Here is a 17,500-nt window from a genome sequence, read left to right on the forward strand (position 1 = left end):
TACTTTTTAATTTTTTTTTATTTTCACTGAAACTACGAATGTCCATTTTTTTTTTTTTTTTTTTTTTTTTTTTTTTTTTTTTGGGGGGGGGGGAAATTAACGTCATTGCTACTGGTAACGGAGTTATTTTGCCTCTGGAAGGTTTTTACCAGTCTTATACCTGGAAGATATCCATCATGATCGCTCCCTCCCCTTCCGACGTTCGGTTACAGTGAACTCATCATTCTGAATTCCGGTGAATTTGGCTTACAGAATTTCAGTGAAGTCATACACACACACACACACACACACACACACACACACACACATATATATATATATATATATATATATATATATATATATATAGATATATATATACATATATATATATATATATATAGATATATATATATATATATATATATATATATCTTAAGCGAATACCACAGGAAAATGATAAGCAGAAATCCAAGCGCTTTCGTCTTTGCTAAGACATTGTCAAGGAACGAATGTCTTAGTAAAGAGGAAAGCGCTTGGGGGGATTTCTGCCTATCAATTTCCTGTGGTATTCGCATATTTAATGAAGTCACGTGCATCTACTGTGATTTTTAAGCATATATCTATATATATATATATATATATATATATATATATATATACACATACATACACATACGTACACACATATGTATATATATATATATATATATATATATATATATATTATAATTTGTACGAATATATTTTATGCATGTATGAGCACTGTCAATAAGGAATAATTATATTAGCCTTCTTTAATACTCTCAAATGGAATTTACGCTCCTCGCTACGCTTATTCTTGACAAATTAGAGCTCTACAGAGAATGTAAATCATCTGTCTTGGCGTAATTGGAAGTCTTTTTGAGATTTAACTGAATCTGCATATAATTCCATTTGAGCCTTACTAGTTGATTTTGTATGGTAGCAATTATGCGTTCTGGTGTAGCTCACGCTACGTGTTCCAATTACAATGTTGCCCTTTTTCCATTTCAGATAATATTTTCTCTTTCGAGAGTCGAACCTGCTGCTTCCGTCCTTTTTAAACCTGACAGTTCTTCCTTTCTCCCTCCCCCCCACCCACTCGGCATCCACACCCTTCCCTCCTCCTGAATCAGCCCTGGGTTAGTGACGGGCAACTTCAAAAGAAATTTACCCTCATTTTTTAAACTTTCACTATTTGTTTGCTGTCATCAGAGTTGTGTGACTTAAGAAACCGACGCCCATAGGATTTCTTTATTATCATTTTGGAAATTATTTACCCGTAACGTAAGTCACGGCGAAGGAAAATAATTATTCATCGTACATTTATTGGTAATTATTTTATTATATTGCTACTATTCCTTCTGTTTTATGACGACTTTTGTTCATTAATATTTTTGGGGGGTGTATATGTAGATCTAAATACGAAATCACAGATATGTTAAAAATGGCACATTTAGCCCCAGTGGGAAATTTACTAATTATCTTATATCGAAGCTTGGTATGTAAATTAATTCGATAAACGTTGTTTCTAATAATTAAAGCTAATGTGGCCGTTTTTTAAATGAAAAATAATCTTCGCTTGTGTTAATGGCGAACTTGTACCTTGTAGCTCGAAATGTTAGCAATCAATTTATTTTCCTCTACTCGAAAAGGATGAAGATTTCCAAGCACCATCTTACCTTGGGTTGATTAAATCCACGAAGAAATTATTCATTAAAACAGGCGGCTGCGCTCATGCATTTCTCGATACATATTTTGCTCTTTTGTGACCGAGGTCAACTTTTATATCTATTTTATATCTATTTTATTGTTGATTTTTTTTTATCATCAAAGTATTTAAGTCTTTTGTATGGGTTTGTGTAAAAATCACGTTTTGTGGGTATTTGTGGTTAAAAATCGCATCTTATGTAAATCACGTTTCGTGAGTATTTGTGTAGAAATGCCCTCGGTCGCTACATATGAGATTAATTTTCCCATATGTAAAGGCCGAAGGTTTGTATATTGCTAAAAATTCAAATTACTTAAAAACTTTTTCCTTTTGTGAATATTTCTGTGCAAAAATCACGTTTTGGTTACCTGTCAAAATTATTACGTTTCAAGGGCTCTCGCGGCCATGATAAACCGTCAACTTCACTTGGAAATATGTGATGAAAGACACCTCCCATTCGCTGGCCTGGTAAATCAGATTCCTACAGGTTTTCCTTCCTTATTCTGTCCCAATCGTATAAAGTTTATTTAATGATATTTTCAGAAATTTATTATGCGTCGTTTTGAATAACTGGGAATTTTTATAGATGAAGGATCGTCCTGTTACAGTATGCAAACATCTTTCTCCTGTTCTTGCATTTACAAGCAAACTACAAATAGGAGCCACACACATACATACGCATATATGTGTGTGTTGTGTGCACAGACAGATTTGTACATTAAGAAACACACACATATATGTGTGTGCATGTATGTGTTTGTGGTGTGTTTATATATGTTTTATTTTTACTTAATATATATTTTATTATCTTTATAGCAAAAAAATAGCACTTGTAAAATTCTTATGTAGTATTTCTAGTTATCAATGAAATCTGGACTCGGTGCTTCTTGTTATATATGAAAAATAGTTCGCGTGCAGCAAGTAAGCGCAACTTATGATATTTCTCATGTAAATTTCCTTAACGGTGCTTTCGTAAAATGAAGGATTTCCAGGCGCCATTCTTACAGCGAAGTGTATAAATTTGGAAGTATAATACACGAGCAAATTCTTTATAAAAGCATCTGGTGAACTTCATTTAGTCGACTTATTTGGTAAAGGAGTGAAATACATTCTTCATGAGGAAAGGCATTAGCAATTTCGGAAAAAAAAGAAAAAGAAAATAGCGTCTCTTTTCGCGAGGGATTTTAAACTTTCTTCTGAGTTACATTTGACGTGACTTAGTTTGATTCAATTTCTGTTTGTCCAGGGTAGATTACTATGTGAGGAACAGTATAACTTTATCCCCAACTGTTAGTTCAACATTACCGAGTTATATTGAAATTAGTATTTTCACGTATAACCCTCACTATTTGCTCTTTTATCTATTTTTAGTTACCATTTCTGCAATAGTTCCATAGCGATCGAGAAAAAAATTGACTGGAATTCCATTCGGAAATTGCCTGAACTTCATTACAGAACAGTGATTTGCAATGAAATGTTGCATGGCGCGTGCTGTTTCACATTTGAGGAATTCGTGATAGGAAATCACCAGTGGTAATCCGATGGTAATGGCTTCTGACGTACGACATTTATTATTTCTGTTTGATTGCCAGACCTAAGGTCTTTTCCGCAGCTACCTGAATATTAATGGGAATTAATAAGTCTGTAAGTGATTGAACATTAAACGTCATTAGGAAAGGCTTGGCGCTATGAATTTTGTTGTTATTGGTTAAGTTATGCACGTTCAAATGGCTACAAATTAATTAATGGTTTAGGAAATCGGTAATCCTTTGGCCTTTTCTTAGATATGAAATGAAAGCTTCTATAATCACATATATTTAGAAAAGAGGGAGAGATTGTGTGTGTGTGTGTGTGTTTCTGAATATTACGCTATTTCCCGTAATAGGGGATGTCTTCAGAAAACAATTAGCTACTTAATCAAGGATGAGGGTTTCTAGCATAAAATATTCGCAGCATCTTCTCTTCATATATCTACTCAGAAGCCAGAAGTTTTGGTGGATTTTGACTAGTCGATCGTTTTTCTGCTTGCATATAGTACTTTCTCGAATGTTCAAACTGCTTTGTCTTTGCAACCCTACTGTAGATGAATAAATGCATGCATGAGAACTGAAAGTATAATGGCTGAATTGTATTATAAAATTCCAGCGAGCTAGATATACTCCAGACTAATTATGACTAACTTTAGTTTGTCTTTATAAGTTTAAGAAAACATACATAGATACGTACATAGATACACACACACACACACACACACACACACACACACACATATATATATATATATATATATATATATATATATATATATATATATATATGTGTGTGTGTGTGTGTGTGTGTGTGTGTGTGTGTGTGTGTATGCGTGTGTACATGACTGTATGCGTTTATGCTCGTTCGGAAAAATTGATAATATTTTTTTGTTTGTGTTACCAGAAAATACGCACTATTAGAAAAGCGTTAACGTCAGAGATATTCGATATTGAATAACAGTGTGAGAGGCCATCATTCCTAATAACCCTTTTCCCCTGTCGATCAAATGGTACCCCAGCCATCCCTTCCCATACCATAAACCTGGTGAGTGATTAAATAAAAGATGAAGAGCTTTTGGCTCCTGCAAGAGGATGATGTGATGGTATGATGATGATGATGACAGGGGAAAGGAACGTCGCACATTAGGAGAGGGAAAATGAAAGGAGTTGATGAGTGTGTTTTGAAGGAATAGCGAACGAACGGAGTTCAGTGGCCTTCTGTGAACGAAATCTTTGAACAAGATCTACTGCCAGCAAGACTTAATGTCCGTAGGGCAAGGTGTAGGGCTAAACCTCATTCCAGACTGCCTGCTGAAACCCTAAATGGATGGAGCACCTTCTGGAGCCATTACCTCTAAGGGGAAAAGGTGTGGTCACTGGTGCAACTATTCTGTCACGTCTGCTAGTGTGGGATTGCGTCCCAGCCTACTGCCCACCAGCCCACGAAGCTGTGAATGGTTACCGCTTATGTCAGAGCATATAGAAGGACGTGGGGCTAGTAGCTAGCGACTTGCTAAGAAACCGATAGAACACACTTCTGACGACATCCCTCCAAAGGGAGGAGCGTGAATGGTGGATATATATATATTATATATATATATATATATATATATATATATATATATATATATATATGTGTGTGTGTGTTGTGTGTGTGTGTGTGTGTGTGTGGTGTGTGTGTGTGTGTGTGTGGTCTAACTGAATCACGAAAGTTTGGAACGTGATAAATCCACAAATAAAGGTATAAGCCACGAAGGAAAAATAAACAACGGAGTTTCTGCAAGATCTTTCGACATTCAACGTCCTTTTCTTAGCAGATAAACTGACTTACATGAGGAATTGACAGTACAGGAGAGCTCGTATAACTGACAGATAGGGATTATAAGGAGATTAGTACCTAGAATCCGGCACACCTGGAGAAAAGTAACCTTTCCAAACAAGCATAAACATGGGTACAATTAAAAAAAAAAAAAAAAAAAAAAAAAAAAAAAAAAAAAAAAAAGATTAAGTCAATCTGCCCAGACACAAGGGCAAGACAATTAAAGGGTAATATAGGGTGACAGCTATTCAGAACTTTGGTAAACAAAAACTTATTCACAATACATATTCACAATACATAAACATACATATACAACGAAGATATCTCTTAAGGCAACTGATTTGTATTTAAGTGCAAGGGTCTAAATGAAAAAGGCCACGACTCATATTAAAATTACAATGTGAAGTAAGTTGTATTATTGCAGATTCTAAAAGATTTCGTGATAAGACATCTTTTGACCTTGCAATTACTGAACTACCAATCCAATTTATTCGGTGGTTGTTTTCACTTAAATGAATGAATATTGCATTAGATGTTTGCCCAGTTTTTACAGAATATTTATGCTGGTTTAATCTTACTTCTAAGCCCTTGCTCGACTGTCCGAGATACATGGAATTTTATATATTATGTTGTTGCTTTCCCTGGGGTCATTTTTTATTAACATCCCTTTTAGTGTGTTATTATAGGAAAAAACAAGGCTGACCTTCAAGGCTTTTAACAATGATTTAATGGTTTCAAATCCGTTAAAATAAGGTAAATTAAGAATGTTCTTAGAATTTTCTTTCTCCGTATTACTTACACTATAAAACGTTTTGTGGGGCTTTATTATAACAAATATCTAATATATGTGAAGGATAACATAAATCTTTCACTATTTTTCTTATGTATTCAATTTCTTGATCCAAATATTGGGGACTGACAATGCGCAATGCTCGTAAAAACGTAGAAGAAAAAAAATATATTTTGATGTTAAGATGGTGGCCTGAATAGAAATGAACATAAGTTAAGTTGTTGGTTAGTTTCCTATAAATGCTGAATTCAAGTTTACTCTAGAATTGGAAAAAGAATTGGAAAAAGACAATTGCCTCCCTTTCTTAGATGTTTTGATACATAGAGAACCATTTCAATGTTGTATATGTATGTTTATGTATTGTGAATATGTATTGTGAATAAGTTTTTGCTTACCAAAGTACTGAATAGCTGCTGTCACCCTATATTACCCTTTAATTGTCTTGCCCTTGTGTCTGAGCAGATTGACTTAGTCTTTTTGTGTTTGTTTTTTAAATTGTACCCATGTTTATGCTTGTTTGGAAAGGTTACTCTTTCTCCAGGTGTGCCGGATTCTAGGTACTAATCTCCTTATAATCCCTATTTATCAGTTATATGAGCTTTCCTGTTTATCTGCTAAGTAAAGGACGTTGAATGTCGAAAAATCTTGCGGAAACTCCGTTGTTTATTTTTCCTTCGTGGATTATACCTTTATATATGTATACGCATATATAATGTATGTAAGTATGTATGTATGTATGTATGTATGTATGTGTGTGTGTTTGTGTGTGCGCGTCCGTTTGTTACCTTATATGAATATGTTTACTTACGTCTTTATGAAGGTGATGTTTGTATAAGAAATTAATAACCCACTTTCCCAAGAAGTTCTAGTTATCTTAACTGCTGTTTCATTTTGAACTCCGGTATCAGGCAGATAGGTAGCCAGTATTTTATCTCTATCTTACTTTTTTAATTTATCGGGCGGCCGGTTAACGGACAATGCAACCACTATTTAGTATGTATACTAGTTATAGCTTAGCCAGCCATTGACATGGAAACCAATGTCTTTCATCTTGTTCCCAGAGGCCGAAGTTCCCCTCTTCTTAAGATGTTTTCTACTAACTAACACCCAGTTATCGTATATAGCCAAAATATATGTGGTATTTTTATTTTGAGTTTGAGTGTGAGTATGTGCTTCCTTTAACAGTCACATATGTAAACGTGCTTGGATGTGTATAACTTCATGCAACAGTAGGTGTTAACATAGATGACTTTTCTTATTGGTGGATAGCTTGTAAAACAGCAGTGTTTTCTTGGAGGAAAGTATGTAAAGTTATATTTTATTATTCCTGACATATACTCCTATATAACCTAACAATTATAACACACACACACACACACTCACACACACACACACACACACACACACACACACACACACACACATATATATATATATATATATATATATATATATATATATATATATATATATTCTTATACTATGAAATCACAAAAGTAAGCACGTGATTTTGTTTACCAGCAAAAGCCACAAGGAAAATTTTTAAACAAGAAAAGACAGAGTGCCAAGTACTTTCATGTATTTAACACATCTTCGGGGCCCCGAAGATGTGTTAAATACACGAAAGTACTTGGCACTCTGTCTTTTCTTGTTTAAAAATTTTCCTTGTGGCTTATGCAGATATATTCTTATATGTATAGATGTTTGTATGCTTTTTGTGTATGTGTTGCAATGTAATGTAATGTCTCGCCATTTGAAACAACAGCACAACCAGCAATATGCATGAAAAGGAATGTCCTAATAAGATCAAGGGCAAGAGCCACAACAAGGCAAGAAGTATATGTACGCCATGCAGCAGTACAATTTTGGCTAGGCAAACAAAACATACAACAACACGGTCTGAAGCACAAAACGTAATAGGATCGTCTGGAATTTTCCCATAGGCTCTTTAACCATGTCTCCGCCCCACACTGTAATGGCACTCTGGGGCCTCCTTTAGAAAGACGAGTAATACGTTAAAACTATTACTGGATATTAGTTGTGTGTAACAATGGCTAAGCCGTGACGCTTATTCAGAATCGAGGAGGATCCTGAATGCGTAGGTCTCTGTATCTCGATTCATCCTACACTCGAGGATTTTTCTGCCTTATGGTCAAAAGTGGCTATTTCTTCTCGGTGTCCTTTGATGAAAATGTAATTAGCCTAAGAGTTTTTTTTTTCCATAAAAAGAAATTAATTTTTTTCACGGCTCTGGGGAATTAAATGAATTCTACTTAATTAGGACATAAGGCGGAGGAATTTCATCATTAAGAATCTCTTTCATGAATAAGGAGAGAAGTGGAAAGCGAAGATTATAGCGGCACCCTGATGAAAAGGGTGTGTGTGTGTGTGTGTGTTGGTGAGGGGGAGGGCCGTTTGCTTTCTTAGCTTATCCTTTGTTGATGTAGATGTTGATTTGTTTGATATATCTTGCATCGTAATGGCCACAGTAACGATGCTGTAGATATTTTTAATAGTAAGTAATGACAATTGAAGTAAAATCGTAAATTTCAAAGATGCAATCCCCCATTTCATAGATTCACAAAATTATGCAGTGAAAGTATAAAGAAATTAAAGGCAACAAGTTTAGCCTTTTAAAGATGGCTAGCTTCTTCAACGAATTCAAATAAACTATATTCACTTCTTTGGCTTTGAATGTTCTTCGACTGCTTATTCAAGGAATATTAACTTAGAACAATCACTTCCAGACTTGGTAAAAAGAGATTCTTTGACTGTCAAGGCAAACAGTACATGAAATGGGTTCATAAGATATTCTCTTTGTGTCACAATCAATATTTCCTTGCTGGCACAATTGGCCGAAGAACATGGGAAAGTATGTAGATACAATAGTGATCAGATTTATGATATATAGCTATCCTTCAGAATGCTCTTCTGACGTTAAATTACCAAAAGAATGTTTTCGATTTTATGCCAATAATCTGTTGTAGAAGACCCATAAAAGTCCGAAAATGGGTCAGCATTAAAGTATATCAGATCTCTCTGGTATAAGGACAGTTTTTCATTCGATTTAAGAAAGTGGCTTCAAACTTTTATACATGAGCTCGCAATCAGACAAGCCAGGTTGAAAACGTTTCTCATTTTAAGGGTGTAATAAATTGCTTTCTTCCATAGCGATCGTTTTGCCCAGCCATCAAGATATTCAGTCAGTCACTTCCTTAATGGTAGATATCAAAAATTTTTATAAATATTGCACATATTTCGGTACAGTGGCGCTAAATCTCCAGTTGTAATGGAAAATTAGCTAACATGCCAATTAGAGAAAAGGAAGCGGATAAAAACAGTACAAGAAAATAAAGGGGAAAGGCCATCTCTTCTCTGCTAGCAATAAATCATTCATGATAAATATTCCTCTGTAGACCCATTAGGATATATGGAAGGACGAGGCGCACAATAGAAGAAATTTCCGACATCACGTAAAATGGCCGGTAATGATACTTAGCAAAACCATAACCAATCCCGATGGCCATTACTCTTTGTGATGAACGACCACAGGCGGTAACCTTACGTGGATTTTGTACCCATATTTTACTTCCATTTGGTTCTGTTTTTGAGGCCTCCTTGTTGAAGGTGCGAGTGCTTGCATAGGAGTAATCAGGGGTCTTGGTTTTGGAAATAGAATATAATAGTTTTAGACATATAGCGAGACTGATTACTTAGGTGAATTTGAAGGCTGTGTAACATGCAGGAAATATGATCGATGTGTGTTTTGTGTGTGGTGTGTGTGTGTGTGTGTGTGTGTGTATGATATATATATATATCATATTATATATATATATATATATATATATATATATATATATATATATATATACATATATATGTGTGTGTGTGTGGTGTGTGTGTGTGTGTGTGTGTGTGTTTATATTACGAAAAAGTTATAATTTATTGATTTCCTTTTTAGGGGTTATCATTCTTATTAACAATACTCGTTTCTGATTGATGCGAATAGTTGATTTTTTGTAAAAGCCACAACACTCTCTTGACTTTCATAGATTCCTCCAAACTTTCTGGATACCCTTGTCACTTCAAATCCTTGAATCCAAACGCCCGATGGGCTGGGTTGAGGTTAAGCTAAACCGCTCTTATATGTCCTCTAATAAATTTATATTATTCTTAACCTCACCTAAACCGATAGTGCATGAGTGCGAACCTCACTACCCGGAAAGTTAGGTTTTTTCTGTGTATTAAAAAGTTTGAAGAAGTCGAGAAGTTAAGAGGACATTCTGTCTTTTACACATACATGTATAGCTACTAAAAAGGTATCCAAAGGTCCTTTTTATATACATTATGTATATATATATACATGTATACATACACACACACACACACACAATTGGCCGAAGAACATGGGAAAGTATGTAGATACAATAGTGATCAGATTTATGATATATAGCTATCCTTCAGAATGCTCTTCTGACGTTAAATTACCAAAAGAATGTTTTCGATTTTATGCCAATAATCTGTTGTAGAAGACCCATAAAAGTCCGAAAATGGGTCAGCATTAAAGTATATCAGATCTCTCTGGTATAAGGACACACACACACACACACACACACACACATATATATATTATATATATATATATATATATATATATATATTATAGCATTTTATAGTTTATGATTTTCATGGTAAAATATTTACAACATGGCGCACATTAAAATCGCAGAATGTCTTTTATGCCATTCGTCAATATCGAAGCCTTACGCGTTGCAGTGGTGATTACCAGATATCTGTAGAAGTGTGAACAAAGAACGATAACTGAACGATGTCTAATTGCTTGTATTAACATCTGCATATAAAATGTGGCTGACTCACAGAAAGAATTAGCATTTGAGTTGTGAATACATCTTTAATTGTCCTGTTATTAATTGAGAGCATATTTTGTGTTTTAATTCCTTTTAAAACTATTTCCAACTTTCCTATATTCCACAGACGTACGCAGCTGACATCTTTTTCGCTCAGAGTTGGAAGGACTGGAGGCTACGTCTACCTGACAATATGACACATGAGTATCGGCTTCTACCTGTTAACTGGTTAAAGGTAAGACTACCTGTCATTCTGACTGCATATCTGCCTGTCTTTGTCAGCGATTGTATTTATATCTTTTAATTCAGTAAATTTTTCTAAACTCGCGCCAGCTTATGTACGTGCGTGTATACTGAAAGACTTAAATGAATAAATAAACAACCGATTATTTGTAGAATAGTTACGTGTTGGTAAGTTTTTGCCCATAGAGAAGCACGTGTGATTTTAATGAGAATTAAATAACATTTAAGCTATGTAAGTTTTAAGATTTTCTCCATTTTAGGAAGTAATTTCTACATGTAGATTCACAAAAAGTGTTCATGCCTCAGCGGCTTAAAGGCTAATTATGCGCATAAATCGGGACCTCCATGCACACAATTATCATAGAAATTATTGCCATTTATGCCTGTGATCGTTTACTCCTGTGACTGTGACCTTCATTGCAGACATTTTCTTATTAGAGTTTTTGTTTGGGAATTTGTTGAAACTTAGCGTGTTTGACGCCTGGCTGGATTCCAAGGGAAAAGAATAATGATCAACATGAAAGCTCCCAAGAGATGTAGGGTTTTCTTAATTTTGAATAACGTTTTTGGTTTCAAAATGAATATTCCTTACACACAATGCTGAAGTCAGAACAGCTGGTATATATTTCCTACTGTCTTTATTTACTTTTATAATCGAAGTCTTCTCACTGAACATGAGAGGGATGGTGTACGTGACTTATTATCGCCAACTTAGATCTCATCGCAAACCAGGGTTGAACAAAGAAAAATAGCGAGAAAGAAAGTAAGTCAACAATGAATAGAGGATATGTATGTAACACCCGTTAGCTTTGAGAACATTTTTGGTAATGTTTATAGAAAATTTAATTTTTATCTGCCTATTTCGAACGAAAATAAAACTTAAATATGTACATTAATAAATAATCACCACATATTTTTTCCTAGTAAATGTAAGTTGAATAATTATACGTGACTTTTCCAGTTTTCTTGGTGGGTTGAGTAACAAGATATAGAAATTGCAGAAGTCAAAAGGCAATGCTTTGGAAAAGTCAAGAAGCAATACTCTAAGATTAAAGGAGGGAAAGTGAAATGGTCCTAATTACTGAATAAGTTACTTGATTGGGGTTAACTAAGATGATGAATGGGAGGATATTTATTTGCAGGTATTATAAGTTATTATAAAGAAATAGGAAAATTATTGAAGAGGTGCGCTTGATTTGAGAGAACATAAGGTGGTCAAGAACTGTATAAAAAAAATTGGAAGAAAGAATCAATGGTTACCTGTAACGGCAAAATTATAATTATGAATCTTCATAAAGTTTAGTACATTCGGGCTACAATAGAAGTAACAGAAAGATGGGAGCAATTTTTTTTTTTAGGCTAGTATACAGTCACTCAAAAATAAAAAATGCATTATATATACATATGTGTGCGTGTGTGTGTGTGTATATATATATATATATATATATATATATATTATATATATATATATATATATATATATATAGGTGTGTAAACACTGGTACATATATTTTCGTACCATATACCTTGTCCAGTTTAAAGATATAAGATTGTTTTTGGACCTAACAGCTCGTCTCATGCTCTTTTATAACCTTGGTGTAGACTAACACATTTGTCCATCTACCGTTTATATGATTTGCTAAGGACAGCAGTAAAGGATTTTTAACAGTAAAGGATTTTTAAAGGAGCGTGCCAATTTTGATGACCTATTTTCTCTTAATTTTCTTCCTACACCCAAAGAAAGAGAAAGCTAAAGAGAGATGCTGAGAATCTACCTACACGCGACTTAAATTGTGGATGCTGACAAAACAATATCAACGGATACCCTGTGTGGCATTCCGAAACGTGACTCCACATAAATATGATTTCTTGTAAAGTGTTGTGGTTCCAGAGTAGCAGTTATTGATACCATTTAAAAAAATGAAATGATGAAGGAGAAAATCCTATCTCCCGCACGTAGTGTCCATAAAGTAAGTCAGCCCCATGATGAAAATGACCAAAAATAACCAGGAGGCTCCAGAGATAAGCCGAACTCAACCGTGGGTTGAATATTTGATTTCAGCGATCTTTCTTCTTTCGGATATTAGCGTCAGCTGAGAAGGGTTCACTGAATTTCGCGCCTCTTTGACTCATTTGGTCTTATAAGACCCAGTGTCAAAGGGAACAAGTACTCTGCAAAGACTCTGGTAGTGATGGATTTTTAACTTTATTTATTATTATTATTTTTTTGTGCTACCTTTACTCATGCTCATATATTGTAACTTTCTGGAGATATTACTGTCCTTATTATTTAGACATAAGATGCCAGCAACAAGCGCACTTTGCTGATTGTACAAATACAATATTCGACGAATATTTCATAATGAAACTCCTAAAATTCATTATTTATATATATAATATATATATATATATATATATATATATATATATATATATATATATATATATATATATCCCTCTCAAGTATAAAAGGCCCATTAAAACACTGGTTTAAAGCTAAGAAATATAGTTCTGATCTCTAAATGGTTAAGGGAGAAGCAAATTCATTCCTGCTCTGCTCTGCTGACGTCTCCTGAATGTCAGGTTTATTGGCTCTATTTTCTCTTCCCTTATATTTATTTGATCATCACTTTTTTGTAGATTGTTTTTCTCTGCAGGATGATTTCTGTTTGGAGCCCACTTGGGTAAATTTAGTCTGTTGACTGCCCATACGGGTTCTCTGTTGAAGATTCAAAGAAACAAAGAGTTGTTTATTCATATTCCAGGAAATATATTGACAATTTTATTTTTTATGTTGGTTATGTGAGATACTGTGCTCGCCAATTCTTCATATTCAAAAATGTCTGTTAGTTTGAGAAATTGCAGACGTGACTTCCACCGTTAAAGCTGAAATATGAAATTTTCCAACTGTTTAATAGAAAGGGAAAATAGAACATAAAACTTGAATGGCACGTAAGCTAAAACGGTAGAGATTTCTTGTTTTCGAATGGATTTCCTTTCCACTACTGTCCGAATTATATTTAGTAATTATTTTTCACATTATACTTCGATAAGAGAACACGTTTTGTTCTTGTGGACCGTAACGAATTCCAACTAATCGCTAAAGGTCGGCACCTATTACACTCGAAATTATTCACGTTGAGAAGATTCAGTAACGGAGGAGGATTCGGTGAGGCCTGTCTCGAATCAACACAGACACGAACTCCGCTGTGAAAGTTTCGTCACGTAAAAAAATAATGAGGCGTAGGAGGAAAACAGATTTGGAGTAAATTTTGCTTTTTTTTTCATTATCATGTATTCAAATTGGCTTAAAGCGGTCAAATTTTAAAATATATGAGGCCTGCTGAATATGGATATGGGTTTAAGATGAAAACTTCAGTCTCTCGAGCTCTTCAATGAAACTATGTGCTTTGAAGAAATGCTGGCTCTCAGTTGCCTGGCTATAGAAAGAGAGAGAGAGAGAGAGTAGTGTTTAATAGAAGTTGGCGAGATTTCACGGAATCGAACCCTTATAAGTAAAAAAGGAAAACTGAGCATAAATGTCATTTTAAAATAGAGAATGAATAAAATACATGTAAATAACAGATATGCATTGAAATAAACAGTAGTTGAGATATATTTAAGAAAAGGCCAAGTCTGTTTCTTTAAAGCCGAACTGCTGAATCCAAAATACTGCTATTTTTATACCGAGGGGAGTGAAATATTATATGAGAATGGAGATTCTTAAATTTCTCCCCCGCTGCCAAATCGTTTCTTATAATAATTTGAATTGTAAATCAACATTGTGCGTTATTTTACCAACCAAATCTGCAAACCATATTTGGTTCAGAAATATGGCATATACGTAATATCAGAGTATGGGATGTTTTCCCGTGGAAGTTATCATTTTTGTTTTATTGTGAAACCTTTTTCATATACAATGACTTCTACTTGTGTGTTTTTGTGTTTAGTTGAAGCCCCTTATCCGATAATGTCTCTTTTGCAGGACATCTGGAGACCAGATTCTTTCTTCAAGAATGCCAAAGCCGTCACTTTTCAAGAGATGACCATCCCGAACCATTATATCTGGCTGTATCAAGATAATACCATCCTTTACATGGTCAAGTAAGTATATGATTTTCTTTTTAATCACTCAAATATCATTGGTATTGATTCTTGGCATTTTGATAAGTTCGAAAGAAATCATTGCTAAATGGGTGTGAGTGAAGCAGGCGACATAAAGACCTGATGTACCTAGGTAATGGACATATCTCTCTCTCTCTCTCCTCTCTCTCTCTCTCTCTCTCTCTCTCTCTCCAATTACTACAGTAGCATTATTGCACCACAAATACAGGAAATTCTATACCCACGATTGCCATGTAAAGCTCTCCTTAGTTGTAATTAAGCTTAACGGTCATGAGGAGCGTCGATGCTTATCATGCATAAAAAGAATGAAGTCTTCCGCGAGCCATCAAGAAACTTTGTGCATATTTCACTTAACCTTTGTTTAACATACTGTATCGTATAACTGTAGATCGATGCCGACAATAAGAATGTTGCCACCAGATCGACCCTCTTGCACAGAACTGAAACCAAGAGTAATGTAAAATCAGCTCTGGGACTGTTACGAAGAAGAAATAGTTTAAAGAGCCTGCTTTGCCCTCCTCTCCGTTTCTCTTCGAAGGGGAGAAGTAGGAAGAGAAAATGGAAAAGCCGGAGGATGTGGAGGTGTAGAAAAGGATTGGAGTTGGGGGTTGTAGGGGCGGTGAAATGGAGACCCTAACCAACAAGTCAAGTTTACCCTTCTTCTAATCCTCTCCTCGTTGGTTTCGGTCTTTGCATTTGGGATGCGGTTTTGTGATGGGCAGATGCCAGCCTCCGTGTGCGGGTATGTGAGAGGAAGAAGAAATGCGATAAAGGGAGAACATGTGTGAATATGGAATAGGTGTATACAGAAAGAGATCTGTAGACTTTTCCAAGGGTACGTTGGATAGATTAACAATTTTATCAACAATGTTCCATTTTGGTTTCCTCTAGTATTTTTAAGACACGGCAGCCAATCATGGACTAAATGATAAAAGATGAGTATCGGATATTATGAGGGGAATTTAGCCCCTGTACTTCAGGCATTGTGCGAGTCTATTTTGCAGTAAATTTGTTATAAAGATAGTAAAATGTTAAAACATTTTTATCTGTCTCCAGTGTATAAGCCATCAGTCGGGTCAGAGTTTTATATTTTGACCAATGTCAGCTGTAATGTGTCAGGTATTATCCATCCACAGAATGGGAAATAAATGTTAGGAATATTGCTCTTGTTTAAAAAAATTCCCTTGCGCAAATCATTCTCATGGCTGTGTTTTGATATCGATTCAAACGTGTCATTCTTTGACGTATCTAACATTCGAATCCTCATCGTTATTAGGGGATATTTTGTTCCAGTGGGCTTGAGGTAGTGAAAGTAAAATGTTGTTTGCCAATATAGGCAAACAACTTTGACTTTTACTACCTCAAACCCAATGGAACCAAATACTTCCTAATAACGATGAGAATTCGAATGTTAGATACATAAAAATATTCGCATTCCTGTCAAATACCAGAACGATTTTGCAGTCTCTCTCTCTCTCTCTCTCTCTCTCTCTCTCTCTCTCTCTCTCTCTCTCTCTCTCTCTCTCTCTCTCTCTCTCTCTCATCAGTCTAAAGGATTTGGGGGTACTGATACTTATTTTTGAGTATTCACTACGGAAGAATTTTTTTCCTTGTTTTAGGGGTGATGTTAAGATTTTTATTAAGAAATGTGTAGAATTTTTTAGAATAGTTTTCGAAATTTAACGGACAAATGCACTTATTTTTAAGACTTATTTGAAAAACAAGATTTGCGGCTGAAAAGCATTTACTCGAAATAACTGTAGTATAATTAGCGGTTAAAATCCCAGTAGCTTCTAGTTAAAAAAAAAAATACAAAAGCTATGGTTTTGGGATAACCTATGGTAACAGGTCTGATCACCTTGGGAGAGAACTACTTTTTTAGTCAAGATAAAGATCGTAAGAAACCGCACACCTGTTAGAATGCCCGAAATAGTTGATGCCTTCCATCCGGATTTAATGGAAGGTCCATAATATTTCCTTTCTGGAATTACAGATGCTTGTTACCATTCCAGTATGGCGGTATTTACATTACCTCCAATAAAAAGAACTCGGTTCTGAAGTATATAAATTCACCATTTATGTTACTGTATTGATGACGTCACATATGAAAAGAATAGACTTCCCACCATAACGTGATAAGTTTTACCTCTGACTTGGAAAGTCGTAAATAGGTCAGTTTTCAAGTTATCGCCCTGACGTGGTAGCGCTATTATGTCTGTCGGTATCTTACAAATGGAATAGATTGCTTTTAGTTTTTGAAGACGAAACTTTTCATTATAAACCTTTACATCTTTCAAGTCACTCAATAAGTGTGTTTTTATTTTCTCTATCTTCTAAAATGTTTCTAGGTTTTGTCTCAAGAGATTAATTGGCAATCATTAGGAGTTGTAATTTTATTAGCTAGGTTGCTTGATA

General features: G+C 34.8%; 1 protein-coding gene across 7 annotated transcripts in view; it reads left to right on the plus strand.

Annotated features, from left to right (window-relative positions):
- The window catches only part of LOC135198012 (glycine receptor subunit alpha-4-like), a 758,459-nt gene that overhangs the window by 591,366 nt on the left and 149,593 nt on the right, over nt 1-17,500 (plus strand). For all 7 annotated transcript variants that reach the window (XM_064225359.1, XM_064225361.1, XM_064225362.1 and 4 more), the window contains 2 exons: nt 10,845-10,952; nt 14,946-15,064. In XM_064225359.1, the coding sequence (XP_064081429.1) occupies nt 10,845-10,952; nt 14,946-15,064 (227 nt within the window). The remainder of the gene's footprint in view (nt 1-10,844; nt 10,953-14,945; nt 15,065-17,500) is intronic.

The sequence above is a fragment of the Macrobrachium nipponense genome, chromosome 21, assembly GCF_015104395.2.
Source record: "Macrobrachium nipponense isolate FS-2020 chromosome 21, ASM1510439v2, whole genome shotgun sequence".
In the NCBI taxonomy this organism is placed as follows: Eukaryota; Metazoa; Arthropoda; class Malacostraca; order Decapoda; family Palaemonidae; genus Macrobrachium; species Macrobrachium nipponense.